The sequence below is a fragment of the Tachysurus fulvidraco genome, chromosome 7 (genome assembly GCF_022655615.1).
Source record: "Tachysurus fulvidraco isolate hzauxx_2018 chromosome 7, HZAU_PFXX_2.0, whole genome shotgun sequence".
NCBI lineage: Eukaryota > Metazoa > Chordata > Actinopteri > Siluriformes > Bagridae > Tachysurus > Tachysurus fulvidraco.
Window position 1 is genome coordinate 20,879,109 of NC_062524.1, and position 24,356 is coordinate 20,903,464.

The 24,356-nt window shown below is 38.9% G+C and overlaps 2 protein-coding genes across 3 annotated transcripts; one reads left to right on the forward strand and one right to left on the reverse strand.

Moving 5' to 3' along the window:
• Positions 1-3,277: 3,277 nt before the first annotated feature.
• irf1a (interferon regulatory factor 1a) lies at positions 3,278-8,379 on the forward strand. Its single transcript, XM_047816293.1, is given in 11 exon segments — positions 3,278-3,304; positions 3,306-3,353; positions 3,605-3,647; positions 3,650-3,747; positions 4,380-4,479; positions 4,889-5,068; positions 5,780-5,863; positions 6,018-6,164; positions 6,244-6,296; positions 7,546-7,639; positions 7,727-8,379. Coding segments are annotated over 11 exon segments (972 nt in total). The 3' UTR covers positions 7,825-8,379.
• ddx21 (DEAD (Asp-Glu-Ala-Asp) box helicase 21) lies at positions 8,195-23,349 on the reverse strand. Of its 2 annotated transcripts, none has more exons than XM_027174476.2 (16): positions 23,193-23,349; positions 20,285-20,497; positions 18,973-19,152; positions 18,025-18,097; positions 17,744-17,922; positions 17,459-17,576; positions 16,843-17,028; positions 16,030-16,175; positions 13,036-13,185; positions 12,745-12,906; positions 12,506-12,625; positions 12,346-12,419; positions 10,017-10,176; positions 9,331-9,465; positions 9,183-9,227; positions 8,195-8,659 (listed from the first exon to the last, which is right to left on the reverse strand). In XM_027174476.2, the coding sequence occupies exons 1-16, from the start codon at positions 23,277-23,279 to the stop codon at positions 8,417-8,419; spliced, it is 2,271 nt and encodes a 756-aa protein (XP_027030277.1). In that variant the 5' UTR covers positions 23,280-23,349; the 3' UTR covers positions 8,195-8,416. The 2 variants fall into 2 exon arrangements, with proteins under 2 accessions (XP_027030277.1, XP_027030276.1); XM_027174475.2 differs by having other exon boundaries at positions 18,973-19,155.
• Between the last annotated feature and the right edge of the window lie 1,007 nt (positions 23,350-24,356).

Consider the following 24,356-nt stretch of genomic DNA (forward strand, 5'->3'; position numbering starts at 1 on the left):
TGTGTTCAGGTATGAGGAAAAGGAGATCTTAGGGGATCGTATCTTTTCGTGAGAAACAATACATCATCTTGAAAGTACACACCTACTGTAAGTATTTTAGTTATGTAACTGCATGTTTGATAATTTTGCACTTTATTTCCTGTGATCTGTTTTTGACTCACTCAGCATGTTATCTCATTTTAGATAACAGTTTAAAAAAAACAGAAGATAAGCAGTCTTCATCTCTGTGACAGCAATAGGCAACAAAAGCATGATGGTGAGAAGTCCACTAAATAAAAACATCCCCCTAAACCTCCAAAACCTGTCAATGTCGATAAATGTAAAAGAGTCTATCTCTTAATGCTTCTAAATGTAAATCTATCATACAAGAATAAACTCCCTGAGATGATATGAGGAAAAAACCTTAATAGAAACCAGAGGAACCAGGATCCTCATTTGGGTGACACTGGACAGGAAATATTATAAATGTAAATAATGCCCTTTAACAGTTTGTATTTGGGTGTAATTAAGCAACCAAGAGCTCCTGGGAAACTAATAGTTCAGGATATTTTCCAGGAGACAATGTCTATGTCATGTCCATTTTACAGGAGACCATGTCCATTTCACACTAATTCCATGTCCACTAATAACCATGTCTCCATGCAGCCCCATCCACAGCAATGCTGTGGGTCATGGGCTGTCCATGCAGATCCACAGCATTATGGATAACCCAACACATCCCTCACACACACTATTCAGTCTCCTGCAATCTGGAAAAAGGTACCATAGCATTCGTGCCCTCACAACCAGACCGTGCAACAGATTCTTTCCTCAAGCCATCAGGCTTCTCAACACCCAAAACTGAACTGTTAGCGAACTAACACACACACACACACACACACACACACACACACACACACACACACACACACACACACACACACACACACACACACACACACACACACACAAATTCCAATAATAAAACTGCAGGGAAAGCAACACAGGTCTGATTATGATTATGATTATTAAATAATATAACAAAATATCCAGACAGGCCAGATGTGCTTCCTATTATAACTTACAAAAACTTGTCTTGCACTGTTTGTACTAGGTTGCACAGATGGAATTTATGTGGCTAGGACAACTTATTTTCAGTCCTTAGCTCTGTGTTGTTCTATGTAACTCTGTCTTGTCTTGTGTAGCTCTGTGTTGTTTTATGTAGCACCTATTTGTGGTCTAAATGACAATAAAAGATTCTTGACTTGACTTCAATTGAACAGATAAAGTTCAATTTCCAGCAGAGTGACACCCGGTGACGAGACTCCAAACTGGGGTAGGGCATCAGGATTGATGAAGTAGGTCTGGAAGCAGAGGTGATAAGACTAGGAACTCAAAACACTGGGAGCTCATGATTGGCATATATAGCTCAACGGGGGGGGGGGGGGGGGGTAGCTCTTCTGTGGGATCGGACCATATGGACTAGCATTCGCTAATCACACGCGCACATCAGTGAGCACACACAGATACCTAACAATCTATAATTTGTAGTTGCTGAAGAAGTGTGACACACACACACACACACACACACACACACACACACACACACACACACACACACACACACACACACACACACACACACACACACACACACTTTCCTTCAGAAACTATATATTGTATATAAAGAGTTGCTAGGCTTCCACCTATAATAAAATGTTGTGTAGTAGTAGCCTTTATTGTCACTGGACTGTACCAGCGAAATTAGCCATCAACCTGTCCATACATACACTACATACAATATGACAAGGGGGGACAGAACAAGAAGACAGAGGATTTGAAAAAGAAATACAGCATAACATGAGGGAAGGGAGGAGAAAAAAACAACCCCCAGACTATGCTCCTGTGGGGAGTACAGTGTGGGAACAGAAAAAACACCTCAGCAACATAAGCACATAATCAGTACACCATAAACACACGACTTGCAACAGAGTGGAGGTAATCCAGCACAGGCAAGCAGCCATCCGGTCCTGCAGCCATGCTCAGCGCTGGTCACAGACCCTCTTGTCAGACTGGCGGTGCAAAGCGGTGAAGGCGTGGGCTAGGGGGTGAGGGAGTGGCAGCCATCACAGTGCACTATAGCATGATTGCATCTCTCCATGTTCCGTTAGGAGACTTGCATTGAACCTCCGCCAGTGGTGTAGTTCTGGGGTTGCTTAAGGGTCCTTTTTGTGACCCTAATTTTGAGAATCAATTTAGAGTAGAGAGTAGGCTGCCAATCCACTCCTGATGAATGAATAAATGCCTTCCATACTTCTTACCCTCAGGTTGTTTGTTTTTACCTAAAATTTTATACCAGTTTAGTCAAGTTCCCAGGAAAAAAGGTGGAGATATGATCTTTCACCAATTATATACTATGCTTTTGATCTTCTATGCTTAAGTCACTTATTTAATTCACAGTAGTCATTCATTTTCTACCGCTTATCCAATCTTCTTGTGTCACGGGGAGCCTGATCTCAGGTGTCATCAGGCATCAAGGCAGGATACACCCTGGAGGAAGTGCCAACCCATCACAGGGCACACACACACACACACACCCACACTCTCATTCACTCACACACTCAAACACTACAGACAATTTTCCAGAGATGCCAATCAACCTACCATGCATGCAAACTCCACACACAAGGCAGAGGTCGGGAATCAAACCCCCAACTCTGGAGGTGTGAGGCAAACGTGCTATCCAGTAAGCCACCATGCCCCCCTCACAGTAGTCAGTTTTCTTTAATATGTGGTATAGACTAAAGCAGGTATATTATATAGGCTTATATATAAGCCAGGGGATTAAACCGATACTTTTCCATACGCTCTTAATTTTAATCCTATACGATTAAAAAAAAAACATTCCTTTCTTTCGAAAATGAACTAATTTTCCACAACAGACTTTATTTCAGAGCGAACATTATAGTCTGATGTCTAGCAATATATTATTAAATTCTTTATGTTATTCTCTAAAGCAAAGTATCAATACTTGGAATCCATTAGACTTGATATCTGCCCTTGGTAGTTCAGTTTTTTCTATATTAATAGTATCAGTAGTATATTAAAATAATCTTACAGTTTTTTACGAGTAAAAATTTTTTTAGAGACAAATTCTATAGCAGCAAAAAAAAAAAAAAAAAAAAAATACCTTCCAGTGAATTGAAGATAGGGCGGGTGGTTAGGTCATCCACTACCAGAGAAATTCTCCGGCAAGTTTTTTGGAAACAGCAGAAACCTGTTGGAGCAGGTACGAAGCATGAAAAAGAAGCTATGCCCTGCTGAATCGTTTTGGCAGTTTTTTCTCCTGCACAAAGCAACCTTCTGTGCAAGAGGTAAGTTATTTCCTTGTTCTGATCCTTCGTTTTTTTATTTGCAATGTAATTAAATTTAATGTTACAATATTATTTTCCTATGTTAATGATCACAGGTATGCTACATGTGTGTCTTATCAGTAGCATCAAATTACAACGCTGTAGCCGATGTAAACACTGTTGGCAAAAACATTGTGAGTAATCTGAAACTAGATCGAAGGAAAGACTTGAAAAAATAAGCATGTACATTGCTGACTTGTCAAACTACACAGGATAAAGAAGGAGGGCAAAATTACAGTAGTCTCTCGAGAAGGACCAAAACTCAAAGATGCACCAGGGTCGCCTGCGTTTACGGCCATGGCTGGAAGAACAGATTAAGTCAGGGAGATATCCTGGAGTCATATGGCTAGATGAAGTAAGGATGAATTTTCTGTTTTCATGATTGCTTGATGTTTTCTAAATGTGTTAAAATGTTTTTAAATAACATATATGTTGTGCATAGAAATTAAATACTGAGCTGCCGTGATATGACAGCTGATAATAAGAGGACTTACTCACACTTCACACAGATATATGTGTCATGTTAGTCTGATCACGGCATTAGTCACTAAAATGAATGACATTCAATATCTAAAAAACAAACAAACAAAAAAACAACAACACGTGCTTATTATTTTGTAGTGTTTTTAATAACTATTCAACGCATGTATTCTTTACGTGAAGTTTATTTTTCTAATCTAATTTCTAATCTACAAAAGTATACGCAAAATTATATCTAGTTTAACAATGTAACAAGTACAATACAATGTAACAAGTACAATATTCGCTATAATTTATCGCTATATATTAGCTATAAGGTTGGTATTTTTGGTAATAGGGAATAAAGAGGAAAAAAACCATCTCCATAAGATTCATGCATATCCTATGTCTATGAACTTCATATTTTTTTATTAACCGTATTATATCACAAAAACCTGCTACTGAAAGATAGTTTTCATCAGAGCTTTTTTTTTTCTCTCTTTTTTTTCTTTCATATTCAAACTGTAGACTGCTCAGGTCTTCCAGATTCCTTGGAAACATGCCGCTCGACACGGCTGGAATATAGACAAGGACGCCACTTTGTTCAGAAACTGGGCCATCCATACAGGTGAAAGACAAGTCCAGGCACCAATGGACACTGTCTCCAATTACATCTCAGCATGGCTTCCCCAACACATGCAGATACGATTGCAAACTGTGAGCCCATATGACTGAGCTACATCAGAAAGAAACTATATCAGTGGCTTGCTTGAAACTTAAAGACATTTGATATATCTCAGAGCTTGCTGCCCTTCCATATTTCTAGGTTGTCTAAACACTGATTTTAAGAGGGAAAAAATACAATTATTATTGTAAAATGCTGTAACAAATTAGATATTGTTCAAGCTCACTATAATAATCCCCTTATCGCAATGACACTTATTTAGGTTTTGGAAGAGTTCTTCATGGTTTGACTATAATAACTGTGGTAAATCAATATATTTTGTGTTTTGTGTTTTACTAATTGTGGCTTTCAGGGAGATACAAACCTGGCATAGACAAACCAGATCCCAAGACTTGGAAAGCCAACTTCCGCTGTGCTCTCAACTCCTTGCCAGATGTCCAAGAGCTTAGAGACAAAAGCATCAAGAAAGGCCACAATGCTTTTAGAGTCTATATTCTACTTCCTAACAGCAAATTGCCAAAGAAGAGAAAAGGTAAGCGTTAAAAGCTCACACATCACTTTTATATTACATTTAAATTTAGTCATAGATGCGGTGGAATACAGTCTAAGCAGAAAGCTATCAAATGAGCCAACATTAATGCAGCTGCTGAAAGACTTTAGCAACAAACAAGTGCAAAATGCTGGAAGAAAGAACTAAACACACTCATTTACACATACAATATAGTCTCCAACATAAGGCTTGGGACTAAGTACAATTACCTAGATGTGCTACATACTAGAGACTATATCAGATTTCTGCTATTCTTATTAATAATCTAGACTGCTTTGAGTAAAAATAAGTAGGATTTCACCAACGGTATCCACATTTCCAATATATAAATCTAATCCATGAGTTAGAGTTTGTAAGTGTTAGAAGACTAAAGAAAAAAGAAAGCTATGAACTCCAAGATTTCTTAGACCCCACTAGACTGGTATTTACATTTGCATATTATAGTCAACAAGTCACTGAAAGCTTGTTTATCCACCTTGGGTCTAGGAAATACTGACTAAATTAATAAGTAAACGTGTGCCCTAGATTATGTGGCCAATAAATTATGATTCATATTCTGATAAAAAACAAAAAAAATCAAATAACTATGAAGTTTATTATAATATAATAGCTCCTGAACATACAAAAGTCCAACTGAATGATGGTGCAAGTGAACAAAACATACTCTTTAGTGTCTGGTGTCACCTTCTCTAGTGTCCAGCTTAGACATGGAAGACAACAAAGTCGGTTTGCCCGCATTACTACCACACGCCACTCTACCTCCAGAAAGGTTTACAGGTGAGGAAAGTCTCATTAGATACAAACACCACCAAAATATCAATTAAAATCCAAAGCCTTTTTTTTGGTCTTTTTAATTTATCCATGAAAATCATTTGAATCAAACGACCTTCGTCATATAGGAGAATAATGTTCGGTTCTTATTCTTCTGCAGAGGCTTTCAGCAGGTATAAGGAGGAAGTCAAAGGTGCTGCTTCTGAGATGTTTGCTAAAAACTGCTACTCTACATTACCGTCTGTGAAAGAAGAACGATCAGCTCCTTACCTCTGTTCCTCAGCTAATATCAGCCCAACCACACACGGTGAGAGAAATGATATATTACTCTGATTCGTAGTGAAGATTTCTTCGGACGGTGCTTATGAACGTTACCTCTTCCACAGAAGACCAAGCAAATGCAATGGAATACCAGGAGCAGTCTGAAGCAGTTTTAAAGGCAAGTTTAAGAACATAAACTATTTACTTTTAATGGCTAGTGATTTTAGTATTTGTTTTTGAAGCAAGTTATAGTAGCTAGTTAGCTAGTAGCTAAGTTATAGTAGTTTAATTCTCAGCAACATGAACAAATAAACAACAAAAAAGGATACACGATAAAAACAAACAATTAGCAAATAATCAACTTTATACTAACAATTTACAATATGTACCCGTTACAATGTTAAATTAACAGGTTATACTATTCTTTCTGGTGCTCAGATGCTTGAGTTTATTACAGTGTCATTAATTGGTGGGACAAGCGAAGCACTCAATGTCCAATTGAGATACTGAGATTATACTCAAAATTATGTATTACATGACTGCTAATTAGTGAGCTTTGCTCTTTTCTTCCCATTAATACACACTCTAATTAAATCTGCCATTGGAAGCCGCCGACACGAGACATCACTTAGTTTCTGTCGGATATTTGATTTAATCAAATTTTATTATTAATTAACACATTAAATTTCACACAGAATGTTGAATATCAGACTTCTGATTATAGTTATATTTAATTTTGATGACATTTTAGCCTTGTAGATTCGATGATTAGAGTTTGGCTCCAGTAATTTATTAACTTGTGTGGATGCTAAATACCTTAAACTGATGGGGTTTTTTTTATCTTTCAAATACCAAAAAGTTTAGTTCATCTAGCCCTTTTATACCAGCCACATCTATAACTTTTCCATGATTTTTAAAATGGAAAAATTTTTCCATGAAGTTTAAAATGTCTAGTAAAGTAGTGACTGGTTCGACACTTTTAAACCTTGTAGGATGACTTCATTTGAGTTGCTGGAACATACTAATATTGGAGAGATGATGTTCCCTCTTACAAGCAGCTTACTAATAGTGCAGATAAAATATGTTTTTACTGGATGCATAGGTTAGAAGATGATTTTAAGCATTTGTGCTAGAGTGTGAACGATTCAGAAAATACTACTGCTTAAGAGAACATGAAAACAGCAAAGATAAGGCTGCCAACTTCCTACTATTCGAGTCAGTGATTCTCCCTTTGTTAAGGAAATCACATGGTGTTTTTCCAACCTGTAGGCCTGATTAACTGGTTTAACCTATTTTAGATTCTAACATGGCTAATCCTTACACTTAAATCTTGATCTAACTGAAGCAGATGTTAGCATAGTAAGTTTCTGTAGCTCTGAAGCACCTGGACAGCGCTGTTGTCGTCCTGACGGTCTTTTGTGTTATAGATAGTAGATCACCTACAGAACACGGACCACTGGAGCACTTTGAACGAGCACGAAAGAGGCTGGAGATCAGCCAATTCTTGGATGGAAGGTTTTTGTAAGTTAGCAAAACATTCCACTTTTTAACATTGCTGTAGAATTGTCCTCATTATTGTGGTTCTCTAAAACCATTATTTTATTACAGATGAAATAATGGACTGTTCAAGCTATCCCTTCCAGGCAGACTGGCACAATCATAACATGACAAGTCAGTATGTCTGTGATAACCTGCAAGACAACTAAATCACATTCTGTAAGAGCACATGCAGGAGTGGATTGTAAGCAGGCTAAAATGCAATCAAATCCAGAACATGCACTCATGGACTAAAAAGCTAAGCACGGCTGCCTGTGTATGAACATTAAGAGCACTGAGAAACTCATTTAGAACAACTGCGCTGAGTAACTTGCCAGTTGAAGACTTTATAAATACTATAACTGCTTTTTATAATAAATATTTTTAAATACTTTAAAATTGTACATTTATTTATAACAACCCAGGTGTGTAATGAGAGGAATTAGAAGCAAGGTCTGAGCGTCTAATTTGTAAAAACTCCTTTGCTTGAAGATGTACTAACCAAATATAAAGTGTAAAATAAAGACAGAAACAACAATGTATGTGTATCAAGACAACTTTAATGAAATTCACATTCATGTGAATGGGCTTAAATAGAGCTGTTGAAATACACAATTGCAACGCAATTAGTTTGTTAAGGAAAGCAGTTTTCCGGTGAAGGGCAATAGTCGATTCACCGAATACAAAGTGGAAAAATATTGACCAACCAAATCGTCAAGGCTGAAGAAAAAAAAAAGTCACTCAAGAGCAAGTGTGTGATGTTTAATAGTCAAAAGCCTGGCTGAAGTTTCTTTTTTGACCACCTCCTCTTCTCCCACCTCCTCTTCCTCCACCTCCTCTTCCTCCACTTCGGTTGTTGCCCCCACGGAAACCGCTGCGGAATCCACCACGACCTCGGGCCCTAGAACCAGATCCTCGTTCTCCACGGTTCCGCATGCTTTCCTCCAATTCAGGAAGTTCAGTGGCGATGGTCAGCTGCCACCTGCGGCCGTCTTGCCATTTTTCCTGTAAAATGAGAGAGAATGACAGTCTTTAGTTTGGAAGTTCTTCCGTTTGTTTCGTTCAGGGTGATTAGTTTTGACAGCTAAAGAAGGGCAAAAGTTGTGATATTTGAGAATCTGGAGTCCAACAGGTTAGTTTAAAGTACTAGATTTTCAAAACTCAAGCGTGTGCTTATGACAGCTTGAGAACTGAACTTGACATGATTTTGGGATTACAGGTTTACAGAGTAGGGAAGCTTTTGCAATTAGTGCAGAATTTGATACAACAAGTGAGGCGTACTGCAATGTACTGCGTGTACACAGACAGACAGAGACAGACAGACAGACAGACAGACAGACAGAGACAGACAGACAGACAGACACGCACACACAGACAGACACGCACACACAGACAGACACGCACACACAGACAGACACGCACACACAGACAGACACGCACACACAGACAGACACGCACACACAGACAGACACGCACACACAGACAGACACGCACACACAGACAGACACGCACACACACATTCCCATACCTGGATTTCTTTCACCTTATCAGCTGGGAAGTCAAAGCAAACCCCCTAAGAAAGAAACCGACAAATAAATAACAGTCATATCTTATGTATTCTGCAATTATTCAAGTGAAATGCAAAATGTTTGCTACATAAAGGTTCACAAACGCACCGTTTTACTCTTCAGGAAGGTCATGCGTTTAATTTGGTCGTCTATCTCCTCCCCGAGCTGCTCCTTCAGCCCTCGCCAGGCAAAGCCGATGTTATGCATTTCCTGAGAGCAGCTGAGCACTAACGTGGTATAGCCCTGTGACAAAAACAGGCTCCATTATAATCGTACACAAATCTATTAGAAACTAATACATTCTCTCATACATTCTCTCAAAGTGCTGCATATGATCCAAATGCAGAGTTCAATTAAAATAACAGGCTTCATCTTTTTATACCGGAGCCCAGACTGCATGCAACATAAACGATACCTAAAGAGCTCATTTACAGAAGCCTTGGTCAGCTGAAGCTCCATATAATCTCACCTTACTAATAAAGCATTTAAAATGCTGATGCCGAGCAATGAAAAATGCAGAACTCTTATTATAATGGTGCTGTTTTCTTGTATGAGAAGTTCGTTTAATATGAACTATGCTTGGTATCAGTCAGTAAACTTGTGTCTTTATGGTTTATTACTATAAGCTGCATTTATTTCCTTTATGCTTGGAAATAAAAAGGCTAGTACAGGAATGGTGGTCATTACATATGCATGGGACAAATGATCAAATGATGAGTCACTAAGCGTTTTGTTAAATGTCAACTTGAATCTATAATGCATGTCCAGGAAATAGACTCGTTTGATACACTTACAGCGTCTGAGTTGAGGAGCGATCTCTGCTCCAGACTTGTGGCTCCTGATATGTGTGCTAGAGCAGCGGCGAGCGCCTCCACCGCACCTCGCTCTTCGATTAGCCTCTCTGCTGCAGCGCGGAAATGTTCTATAGCTGTAGGTGGTACAGAATCCAGGAATCTGCAAACAAAACCACCACAAATTTCAAAAATTAAGACTAAATCATAGGGTAAAGCTTCTTTAATCAAGCTTACACACACACGCAATGCCAATAATTAGGGTGCTTCTCCATCAGCGCCAAGATTAAAGAAGAAATGTTCTCTTCTCAATCACACCTAATAATTAAACGCTGCTTATTATTAGATTAGATTACATGTGAATTTGCTTTTGTGTAACAGAACATTTAATATATGCCCAGATTGCCGCCTTGCAACTGTATCAAGTGTCAGAATTCATTAAAGATTAAAATTGTTTTTCTGACTATAATTAGTTGGGATTGGGCCAATGTTTAAGCTTACATCTAAAACAGCACACTAATCCCACACGAATACCGTCGCACAGACAAAGTGACTAAAATGTTGCAGCCAAATATTTTCTCGTGTATAACGACGACGTGGAGAAATAGCCGTGTTGATCTGTGCAAACTAGTTCAAAAGAAGTAACTCTCTCATAACATGCTTATAATGCTTAAAGAAAGCAAGCCAGCCAGAAAGCAATAAAGCCAGAAAGCCAGCCAGAAAGATAGAAAGCAAGCAAGCAAGCCAGCGGGAGAGAGAGAGAGAGGGAGAGAGCCAGCCAGAGAGAAAGAAAGAAAGCAAGCCAGAAAGAAAAGATAGAAAGCAAGCAAGCCAGAAAGAAAGAAAGAAAGAAAGCAAGCAAGCCATAAAGAAAGAAAGCAAGAAACAAAGATTTTTTGGTGGTGCAAGATCCTACATGTCAAAGGTCTAAATTGGTCATGATAAAATCCACTTACAGTAATACTGAAAATGATACTTACATGCAGTCAAGTGTGCAATATGCAAACAATATTGAGCTTTTTTAATGCATCACTATGAAAAATACTTACACTTATGTTAATTAGGGCCCGAGCACCGATGGTGCGAAGCCCTGTTTTTGCTCGGGTTTATTATTTTCTTTTTTTTTTTAGCACACATTGGCCAATTGGGGTCCCTTAACATGCTCGAAAACTCTTGAAATTTGGCACACACGTCAGAGTCGTGCGACGCTAGGCTTGGGCCAAGGCTGGAATACGGGAATGGCAGGGGGGGCTCTGTAGCGCCCCTTGTAATGCAAAAACAAACATTTGTGCACAGATCGGGCAATTATGTACGCACATGTACGAGAGTTGGTACGCATATAGATCTCATCCACCCGAACAACTTTCACGCTCTAAACTATGAGCTCCGGCCAACAGGAAGCCTGCCATTTTGGATTATTTCATAATTGCATGCGGTGAACTTTTAAATAGTCCCCCTAGGGAATTCATGCGATTGACATCAAACGTGGTGAACATGATGCCGAGACATTGCACTTGCTAAATTCTGAAAGGATTTTTGATATCTCGAACGGTGCTGCCATGGCGAGGCGACTAAGTTATGGCGAATTCAGAGAAACAGGAAATGTCTAATATCTAAAGCAAAAAATGTCCTATTGTGTTGACACGTGGGGTGTATGTTCGGCCAAGGATTCCGATCGCATCGATGTGCTTATTGTGAGTTCCGGCTATAGCGCCACCAACAGGCCCCAGGAAGTGTGTCAGTCACAAAGGTGGATTTTTTCCAAATTGCATGCAATGAACTTTTAAAAACTCCTCCTAGAGGATTCATGCGATTGAATCTAATGCGTGAAGGGATTTTTGATATCTCAAACACCGTTGCCATGGCATCGTGTCAAAGTTTACTTTTATTTCAGGCATATTTAAGGCTTTTCACGTGCTTAGATTAACTTGAAATTTGACACATACATCACATTTGTCAGCTGTTAAGTCTGGACAAAAAGGTCAGACAAAAGTGTGTCTCTTAAGTGGCTCACTAGCGCCCCGTTTGTCTAAAATGTGGGGGTTCATTTACCCACAGTCCCCAAATGGTTCAGTATCAACATAAAATAGTCCACTGATATTTACCAACTTGATGCACTTGCCCACCGTGCATTGTTTTCTTGGAGGCACCATATAGCGATGAAAAAAAGTGCGAGGGCCCGCCATCGCTGCTTGCAGCTATATTTCTCACATTGAATTCCATGCATTTTACCATCAATCGTTAAATGCTTTTGTGCTCATACACTGTTTAGGGGTGGGACCCCGGGAATGTGTGGAAAAACTCTGATGTAATAAATTAATGAGGAAATCACCTGACTGCATCTTTACTGGAAGATTTGACGATGTCATTCGCAGTTGGGACGCCAACACGCTTGAAAGTAATGCCCTGGTGAATAAAACAAAAACAGAATGACTCGGATGATCAGATGGTCGTTAGCGTGCAGTAAGTGCCCGGTTTTGTCAGAGACTCACAGCCTTCTGCTCCACGTATCGCAGTTGGTCTTCTTCTTTGCGCTGATAAAAACAGATGCAGATGCCAGTTCTTCCAGCTCTGCCAGTTCGTCCAGAGCGGTGAATATATGACTCAACGTCCTGAAAGCAAAAGAAACTATGAAAACAGCTGAAAGAATGAAAGCAGCAAGATAAAATCTTATAAATAGTATCAACACATTTCAACCCCATGAATAAAATCCCAATCAGAATTTTCTAACCTTTGGAGGAGAACACTGTACAACCAAATCAACTTCTGGGATGTCCAGGCCTCGTGCAGCCACGTTGGTGGCCACCAAGACCTCGAAGGTGCCGTTCCTGAAGCCCTTCAGTGTGAGCTCTCGTTGTTTCTGAGGAATGTCTCCATGCAAAGATTGTGAGCTCTGGACAGGAAAATAAGATTCTCTTAACACGGCATGTTGAAACATGTTGGGAGACTAATATAATGATCAGACATTAATGTTGTACAGTTTGCTAATAACGGCACAGTTAATAAAGTACAAGCAGCAAACCTGTTTGATGGAGGTGTTCATGGACAGCTCGTGTGCTTCCCTCTTGGTCTCACAGAAGACGATGGTGCGCCCGTGGCTGCCGCTGTACACCTGCACTACATCACCAATCACTGCTGCTCTCTGAGACCAATGGCATGCTATGGCCAGGTGCTGGGAAACAATTAAAGCATACAATTAATTAAAATAAAATGGACTTATGCTAGTGAACAGTGGGCTAAACATTCAAGTGACAGGTTCCAGAGAGCCGTGGCTGGGTCCATGAGGAAAGCTCCAACACAAATGCCCAGGGTATAAAATGTGCAAAAACGTGCAATAGTTGCCCTGGGAACAAACAGAACCCTTCCAACAGAAGATCCAAAAGAAGACTCAAGAAACAACCCCCTGACATCAAACTCTCATCAATCTTCTTTTGTGATGCTTTTTTTGGGCTTGTACCACACTTCTTTCAGATATTGTTTGTTTTGCTTCAGTCTTCTTTTCAGAAGGTTAAATGCTGCTCCACTGGGTTAGGTTTTGGTGACTGACTTGGCCAATCCACAGCCTTCCACTCCCAAAACCCCCACCAAATGAAGTCCTTTTAGAGTTTAGATTTTGCTGCATGATGGCAGTTCCTGCCAATTTGACTGGATGATTTTTTTTTTAAATCAACAGATGATAGATGATCCCTTTCTAGAAGCAGCCATGCAAGCCCAAACCATGATACTACTACAACCGTGCTATGACAGATGCGCTTTTGGATCTCCCGAGGAGTTCCTTTCTTTCTACACACTTTGACATTTATTACTTTGCTGGAGGTTTTAATCTTGTTTCCTCATCTTTGTATTTCTGTGCTTCTTTGAATCTTTTCAAATTCTTACTGTTATTAATTGGTTGTCTGTTATTTGAGTTATTCCTTCGCAGCTCTCAAAGTTTGCCATAATGTTCCGGTTTTCCTTGACAGACCTCTTCAAACTGGTTTTCTGGTTATGCCCAATGAGTGTAGAGTTGCTCAGCTTGAGTTACCACCTTCTCTCAGCTTCAAAATGGCTTGGGTTTCACTCAGTGACATCCCTCTTTTCTTCATGTTTATTTATCCGTTTTATATTTATATCCGTTTTTTTTATCCGACCAATAAATGTGGTCTTCACAGGGAAAACCAGAGCTCAAACCAAGAGTTGGGAGACCAGACAAGCAACAACACACAACCAATCAATCTTCTTGAATGATTGGAGGGTTCAAACAAAAGGTGGCAGGTTCTAAGCTGTAACAGATCTAGATGCAAAGATCAGGAAACAGAAGCTGAAACGGATTTATCGTAACATGTTTAGCTTTTGTTCTCGAACCCAAACTTCTGCATTGGATAGCAAAATACAAAGAACCGTTCTTGCTGTTCCAGTACTTCTGGAGAATAAGGTTGAGCTTCATTCAGAGCAGAGTTTCACTTGATGACTAAATCATAGGAAAGCTTTAAAAAGAAGTCTAGATGGAAAACACCCCCCACCCTCCCACCCACTCTCCCACCCACACACACACAAACACACACACAAACACACACACAAACACACACACAAACACACACACAAACACACACACACACACACACACACACACACACACACACACACAAACACACACAAACACACACAAACACACACAAACACACACAAACACACCCCACAAGTCATGTGCAGGTCAGCATAATGCCAAAGATTTAATCTAACGATTTCATAAAAGGAAAAAAAAATATCTGCCCGGACACATCCTCATTCTTTTATGACAGCCAGTTAGACCAGATATAGGTTCAGGAAATCAGGGTATTTTTTGATACTCATTTACATTGGCATGCATACTTGAAAAAGTCCAGTACACAAAAACAGTGGATTGAATAGATATTTACTCTTCTTGACCTAGAAACTTTCCTGTATTTGGTAGCATTCTTTTTTTTTTTTTTAACCCTATGATTTACAGAGTTTACACCTTCAATCCTCTGGGATGTGTTTACGCCACCATGATGCTGCCACGCTTCACTGTGAAGAAGGTATTCTCAGCGTGATGGGCAGTGTTGGCATTCTGGGTATTGTGCCAAAGCCAAAAAGGCTTCTTCCACATGTGCAGAGTCTCGATCTACAAATGCCTAATGGATTTCTTCTCGTCACAACTGTCCAAAAACCCAGCTTCTTTTTTTTTTTTTGGAGGGTCTGGGCATCTGAACCATGGACACCTGCAGCAATGCCATTTTAAAGAAGGAAATATCTTCTTTCCTTTTTCTTATTAAGTAATTGTGCTGTGCTAATTACTTCAACATATATTATTATTGAAAACCTTTCCAGGAACTTCCAGGAAGAGCTCATAACGCTTTCATTGCGCACAAAATGAAAGCCAACTAGTTTTGTAACTTCCCATGTAAATAATCTGGGGGATTCACAGCATAAGAGTGAATATGTATCATGGTGGAATATAAATTCTTTTATGTATACATTTTTTCAATAGCTTTACTGATTTACTGATGACAAAATGCCAAGCTGACTTCATTTCTGGTTCAAGTAATAAAATCTTTTTTCATGCTTGTAAGTTTACCCAGGCTCTATATCTGACTTCATACTCTAACATTTAAATCCTGGTTTAATGACATATTTGCATATACGTGCCATTAGCAACTGTGAATGGATTTGAAAAACAGTCTGAGAGAAAACAGTGAGGAGAAAAAGAGGACACGTCTGATTTCCAGTGCCCGAGCATGGGTCATCTTTCACGGCTTTCTAATATTTTTTGCCCTTTTTAAGTTTATTGAGCGGTTATCCAGGTGTTCGCTGATACCCGGCTTCAGTTAATTTTTCAGTGTCGTGTATTTCACCAATTCTGTGATGTTCAGTGTTTTGCTGCCTGATGCTACCAAGATATCAGGTGTCTGTTGCTAAGAGACAAGTCAACCGCTTCACACTGTGCATATTTGCCCCCTGTACTGCGAAAGCACTGCTAACTCTGATGTTTCAGGGAACAGTGATGACACCTTACCTCAACTGTGGTGGCGGCTTTCTGAGATTTTTTGCCGATGAGGTCCACGTGGACGTACTGGGAGCGCATGTATTTCTTAGCCACGTCATAAACCCATGGAGGGCAAGTGGCAGAAAAGAGCAGAGTCTGAGGGTTGCTTTCAGCACCTGAAATGGACAGAAGAGAAAGAAAGCTTTAGTTGTCATTAAAGCCACAGCAGTTAAGGGCCTTGCTCACGGGTTCAACAGCTGGGGCTTAAACCTGCAACCATTCTTATTAATCCTTTATCAATCACCTTAACCATTGGTCTCTGCCATCATTGCCATGGGTCATGTGCTAGTCGTGTGCACAGTTGAGTATCAGGCTGAAAGGAAAGTTGAGCAATACCAAAAGCAGAGCCGGTATCAGGATGTACTTCTTATTAGGGCCTTTCTGTGATAAGGGCATCTGCCAAATGCCATGAATATAAATGTGTTTGTAAAGTACATTCAATTGTCCTGAGTGTTACACAAAATTTCAGTATGTAAATCACAATAAAGAGCATAGGCGTATAAACATGCAGTGTCTCTCATGCTTATGGCTTTTACGCCTATTGTTTCATCTTATTTAAATGTATAGTTTATATATCTAAACTTATCTAAACTATACATCGTGTTGGTGGAATATTTTAATGGTTCCTTAAAAGAACTTTCTATACCAATAACCATAATATTTTGCCATGTTTACTTGATTTCCAGACAACACCCACTTGTGACATCAGCCCTTTAGAATATTAAGCAATTAACAAGAATTAAGATAAGAATTTGGTTTTCCTTCTGTGGAAAAACGGCTCACCTTTTTTGTAGGAAGCAGAGAGGATCTCCTCTACTTGTTCAGCAAAGCCCATATCGAGCATTTGGTCCACTTCATCCAGCACCACATGTTTCAGTTGGGACAGATCCAGTTTGTTGTTCTGAAGGTGGTCTTTTATTCGACCTGGGGTGCCGACAAGAACGTCGATCCCGCTGCGAATGGCATCAACTGCGGCAGAAATAGATCACAGGGATCACCGAATATACGGGCATGTAGGTCAAAGAAACAATTTTCAATGCGAAGAAGAATATTCATGCGAATGCTCGGTCTGAACTCAAACCGTTTTGTAAATAAAGTTACGTGCAAAACTATGAGTGTGACATGAGGACAAGGCTACGTTGCTTTCAAATCAAAGCCATTTGTCTAACGTAAGCGTAGCAATTTAAAACAGTCATTATCTCAACCATCATTATTAAACTACATGCTTTGCTTTTTCACAAAGTGACATATTAATCAAGAAATTAAGATGGGTGACTAAGCTTGGTTTACTGTTGCGTAATGAGCAAGGTGTGACTAAAAGTTATTCTTAGCTTTATGAAATCTTTCGAGCCCGCCTGAAATCCGATCCCATAACAATCAGACTAGTATTCAGTAATACCTTGAGGGTTGTAGGAGCTTCCTCCGTAGAAGCAGTGAACGGAGAGCTTCTTGGTGATGTCCTTGAAGTCTTTAGACACCTGAATTGCCAGCTCTCGAGTTGGTGCGAGAACCAGCACCTGTTAAAGGCACATAAGGTTAACTCTTTAATTTTGAGGCATTAAAAGGCCACATGAAATAAGCCAAAGATCACAAAATATTCTTCTTTATACTTGACCAGATGCAGCAATCTGATTAAACGAGTACTACTCAATGCTTTTTTTTAACTTTGAACTAAAGCATTCACCTTTGGCGCTCTCCCTCTTCTTCTCTCGTCGGCTCCGGACTGTAGTTTCTCCACTAGCGGGATCGCAAAAGAGAACGTCTTTCCCGTGCCGGTACGAGCTTGGCCGACAACGTCCTTCCCGTCGTACACGGAGTTGAAGGTCTTTACTTGAATGTCAAACAGATACGTCACACCCCGTGCTGCGATATACATAAACGTATACATTAGTGCACGATCCCGACACACAAGTATCGTATATGCTATAAAAAAAATATACACATCAACTAAGGAGTGGTCAAAACCTTGGAGCAGTTTGATGGTGTCCTGTGAGATTTTGAAATTAGAGAAAGCTCCCTCTTTTTGCTCTGGTGTCTCCTGAAGAAAACAAAAAACAAAAAACAACAACAAAAAAAAATCATCATGGGATTTTTTTTTTCATTAAATAAACCGTTATAGAAGATCTCCAAACCAAGACATAGATATGTACTGATTAAATATTGCGTTAATAATTCTGTCAATGTTTGCAGTATTATAACCTTTACATAACTGATTTACGAAATACATACAAGTGAATCACAGCCAATTCTCTCTAAACAATCAGGGATTCCGTGTAAGAGGAACAATGCCATATTTAAGCCTCTTACATAACACAGCGCTTGCAGCTCGAGTCATGAGTCAGTATTTCTGTGGTAACATGAACAAAGTACATGGTCAAAATCAGTACTTAAAACTATTTTGAAGTTTGAAGAGTTTTCGTGAAACAAAACACAGCGACACCATGAAATGTCAAGAGCAATAAGCCTGTGCTCGCAGGAGATAAACGTATCACCACGTACGTTACGTGATAAACTTTACTTCCTGATGCAAATTAGGTACTTTTCAGCTGACTAGGCGGAGCTTTACAAAATAAATGATCAAATAGCTTAAAGCCTCAATTTACATTACAGTTTTAATTACTACGGTAAATGATACTTCCTGAAAAAGCAGTATTTTCCCGTAATGAAGTTGTTGTATTTTTTAACGTGTGTTATTAAATTGTCTATTAGTGGCATGTTAATGTAGAACAAAAACTCTAATTTGAGTAAATTCATGGTTTAAAAGATTAAAATGGCAACTTAAGATCTGCACAACTGAACACACGTTACACTCCTCTAAGCTTCACACACACTGTGATATGTCATTATTGCGGAGTGTGTGTGTGTGTGGGTGTGTGTGTGAGAGAGAGAGATACAATCCACCCAGTAACCTACCACATCCTTTTCACTCTCGCTGCTGGAGTCTTCACTGGATGGTGTCGGGGTGACATCTGTCAAATGCCCGTTGACTTTCGCTGGAGTCTTTGGAGATTTTGTACTTGTGCCATTGACTGATGGTGTTTGTTCGGTTGTATCGTTGTCTGGTGTCGCTGCCTTCTTTTTCTTCTTCTTCTTCTGTTAGGATGTCCGTGGAACCAAAGAGCATGTCGAAATTAATTAAAAACAGACAAGAGAAATAGTGCAATCGATAAACATACATTTCTAGTTAAACCAGTTCCTAATCAGATTCATTTTTTAGTTCTTGTTCACACACATCGAACAAATCGAAAGTCAAGCAAATCGGGAAAAAATATGTACAACATGCAATTCTGCTTTACTGTCTGATTTTGCTTTTTGTCCCGCAGTTTTGTGGTTTTTTTTCTTCAGGTCCAATAGCTTGTGAATGAATAACTTCATGTATTATTAAAATTGTTTACATAATCAGAATAGAAAGGAACTAAACGATAGTTTAAAAGCCTGCTATGAGAGTCACCGTTCAAGTGATTTGTAACCGACAACTTAATTAATCCTGCCATCATTATAGAACGAAGGTAATTAAAATATAATAATGGAACAACAAGCACTCCAGTCATTTACTGGATACCTAACAAATATAAATCATTTTCTTTTGTCAACAAACAGGATACAACACAATAAATAAATAAATACAAAATGATGATTGGTTGTTGATGTTGCAATCATCCTGTATTTAAACTTAATTACGAACAGATTTTTAAACAAAAACAGATTATGCAGATTATCTATGCAGAAGGGGGGGGGGGGGGCGGCGGCAAATGGGGATGACCTAATTTGACCTAAAGATGACCTAATGTTTGCCAAGGACATTTCTGTCACTGTTCAAGTCGATTATTTACCTGAACCCAACGCCTAGAGTCGTGGCCTCTCTAATGGTTAGAGTTTGACTCCTAACCCTAAGGTTGTGGATTCGAGTCTCGGGCCGGCAATACCACGACTGAGGTGTCCTTGAGCAAGGTCGTCCCAACTGCTTCCCGGCTGCTGCAGCATAAATGGCTGCCCACTACTCTGGGTGTGTGTTCAGTGTGTGCACGCGTGTTCACTGCTGTGTGTGTGTTCACTGCTGTGTGTGTGCACTTTGGATGGATTAAATGCAGAGAATGAATTCTGAGTATGGGTCACCATACGGGTCACCATACTTAGCCGTATGTCACGTCACTAAAAGGTGCCTGATTTACATTGTAGAAACGTGTGAGAGATCACGCCAGGTTGTGTACACAGATTACATTACCTCTGGCTGCTCGCCTGCTGGATTCACGAGCTCGTCACCGGAATGAACTTTAACTGCTTTCTTCCTGACGTTTCCGTTAACATCAGGAGAGCTCTGCACTGTCCCGTCGGCTGTGTCCACCTTTTGTCGTTTTAACTTTTTGGGAGCTGGTGGATCGCATTCAGCAGACTCTTCGGTTATGGAAATTTTCTTCTTGGCTTTGTCTTTCTTTTTCTGGTGATTACAGAAGACATTTCTGTGAGCATCTTAAAAAATCTGCTATATATATACTAAAGCTGAGCCGGATCAATAAGTAATTTACTATTACTTATTGATCCGGCTCAGCTGTAGTATATATATATATATATATATATATTAGGGCTGGGCAAGTTAACACGTTTTTTATCGAGTTAACGCATGAATTAATTAACGCCGACAATTAGTTTATCGCGCGTTAAAGTACTTTTTATTTTGAAAGTCCGTTGCTCACTGCGTTTGAATACACATAGATAGACTGTAATAATACAACCGAATACAACACATACCATGGGTCACAGGAGGGGTGGGATGTTTATCAGTAGGCTACTGACTGCTTAGGATGAGCGTCATCACGCGTCTCAACCAATGAAAGCATTTGTTGTGTGCCTAAGAGAGCTACAGCGCGAAATAGAAATTATCTGGTGCGGACAGAAAAAATGGAAAAAGGTACCGAAATCTTCTGGACATTTTTTTAAAGGTTTTGGACATAATTTTTTTTTTTTTACAAACTAAATAAAACATTAATGTTTTAATGTTTTATTTATACGTTAATGTTATATTTAATTTGATTACATTAATGTTTAAGTTAAGATTTACAAGAAGTGTTAACTACTACTAACTTTTAACTGCTGTAAAAAAGCACTTTATTTGTTTAAAGTTTTGACAAACCAAAGGTTATTGCACTTTTGTTCATACAGCAGTACTTTGAAAGAATAAAATTACACAATACACTACTTTTGATTTCAATATTGAATTTTGCGCATGCTGCGATTAATCGCGACTAATCACAGAAAAATCATGCGATTAAAACATTTAATCGTTGCCCAGCACTAATAATATATATAAATACAAAATTATCATGCTACGCTAATGCTAAACCGATTTTCTGAACCATTGTGTAACTTGCTAAACTGACAGCTAGTCTGCTAGCTTGTTATTTACAGTTTTGACTAAATCACTAATGTTGTCATGGGTAAGAAATAAAACATTGCATTTTTAAGAGATAAATTGTTAGCAGTGGTAAACCGCTGTGAAATGAAGTATAGCAGGACGCACTGGAAAATCCATCAAATTTGCAGCAGTAACAATAAATTCATCACGACCGTATAATTAATTTTAAAATAATTTATCATCACTATACTGAATACAGCGAATTAAAGCAGTCCTTACGGCACAATTCACTTATAATTTGGTGCAAGTCAAGTCAACTACAGTCAAGGCAACGGTAATAAGTCATATTATTCAAATAAGTTATTGTGAATAATAAATAGGTATAAATATGTAAATATTTATACAGATAGAACTATACAGTTATTGTCCAATTATTTTTATCGAATTAAAAATGTATTACAATGTAATGGAACGTAAACATGACAATAATGTATTTATAAAAATGTAATATAAAATAATGTAATGAACACATACTGAGTAATAAGATATGTGAATAAACATGTACTGAGGTACGCGGAGAACGTACTATAGGATCTATAGGTAATCTATAGGATTCGTGAATAAAATGCTGGATAAGACGTGTGTGTGTGTGTGTGTGTGTGTGTGTTCACAAGTCTGCATCATTTAGCTCCAGTATTGTGCTGGATAGCTGCTGTTCTCAAGTCTGTTGGTTTGTGAGGTGATGGATATGAATCGTTTGCGAGAGGGTAGCAGTTTAAATAAGTGATTAATAGTGCTTAGAGAAAACACCATTAAAAAAATACTATATTGACATTCAATATTTATATTTTGTCAGTCACACTATTAAAGGATGGAGAAAGGCTTTACGCAAACCCCGTTTTAGCTTGAAATGTCACAATTTTACATTTACAGCATTTTAGCAGACACCCTTTATCCAGAGTGTCTTACAATTTATTTCAATTTATACAACTGAGTAATTGAGGGTTAAGAGCCTTGCTCAGGGGCCCAGCAGTGGCAGCTTGGAGGACCTGGGTTTTGATCTCATGACCTTCTGATCAGTAGTCCATCACCTGAACCACAAGGCTACCACATCCCACACCATGTCTGCCAATTTTCTACAAACGCCTAATTTTCTGTTTACAACTTTAAAACCCTAAAATATTATACAATTATTAAATGGTATGTAATAATTTCACAAAAATAATTAAGTCTGGGGCAGTTCTGAGGATTATTGATTCTACTGACTGACATGTCACTCAGATGTTACTAAGATACAAGATGTCATTTGCACAAACATGCTTCTCTTTAAATATATAACAAACCAAACAATAGCATTAAAAAGTTGTCATGGACATATTTCACAGCCTTAGACTGTGAGTATAGATTTAGTTGTGTGTTAGTAAGCCATTTCTGACATGGTTATGGTTGCTACACTCTGTGCAGTTCACATGATGTCCAATAGGGGGCACGTGAGACGACTTTTTTTTTTTTCCCCATCAGCACACGTGGAGCCAGATAGCATGCTAACGAGCTAGCATGCTGGCTATTTAATTAGCTTTCATCAGTCTAATCAGCCACAGTCTTCTTTAAATCTGGAAAATTTGTCGACTCACATAAACTAAAATAAATGGCGTAAAGGAAAAGTTTGTAATAATATATAAGCTAGTTTAACTCTGAACCGTTAATTAGCTAGCATGGTAGCTAGCATGGTAACTTATTCATAATAAATACACGGATTAAAGCTAAGATTTATACTTACTTTGATTTCCATATTGGAGTCTAATCCCTCGTTCACGTCGTTCATGGTGTTAACGTTGTCACTGCTGGTTAAAACTAACGATGGCATGTTGTACACTTTCTCCAGCAGATGAACACAACCTCTGCCACGGGAACAGGCAGGAAAAGGAACGTCAGCCTCAAACCGGAAGCTGATGACGAACGCCTGGTGTTTTCACACCCGCGTTCCGACGATTTCGCTTTACTGTATAAGTGCGACACGAGCTAAATTCAGGAGGCGGGGCTTGTCTGAATACGGGTGGGAAATAAAACTAAATTCAAGTACGCTGTATAAAAAAACTTTAAATTAAAGTTGTTCGTGTGATATTTCATTTAAAGTGTAGTTATATCATTTTTATATAGTACGTTTGAATTTTATTTAATATAATAACAATAATAATTAAAAAAAACGTGTGTAAAATTAACTTCCGGTCCAATGCTTGTTTATATTTAGATGAACATCCTGTCAGGCACCTTGTGGACATTCTTCGGGCCACATGGGCGAGGCTAGCCCCTAAAATTTTAATTAATATTTTTATTCCAGCGGGTCGCCGCCGTTGTGGAGTAGCACAGGACCCGAGTGACTCGTCCATAGTCATAAACGGAGAGAAGTAGCGCTGGTTACAATGTTCTTCCGCAAGACGCATGCAGTTCTGTTTATTAACTGCTAGAGCGTGAAACAAAAGCAGCAGCGCGACAAATAAACTGCGTACGTGTGTCTCTGTTGTTAAAGTTTATCGTTAATTTGATACTCATTTTAACAATCGGGAGTCATGTAAATATGATGTCACGTGCGTCTTTTCTGGTCAGTCGTCATGGAAACATGAAGCCCTGGCGTTTGGACCAGAGTGAATATAAACGACATATCACTGTATACCACCAGTATGTGTGAAAACACTCACTGTGGCTTTTTAAATGATTTGTTATTCATTCCTAGATTTAGATGTGTTATTTTTCATTTGTGGCTGACTATCAATCTAGACAATAAAAGAAAGTTTAATGTTTTTCTTTTGCTGTAGCTTCTTTTAACCTGAACCAGGCTTAACTCCTGAACTAAGCAAATCCTTAAAACTAGTTAAACACACAAAAGCCCTCAAATCGATTTCTCTGTTAGACAGAACTGAACTACAGTAATTTAAAATAAAGC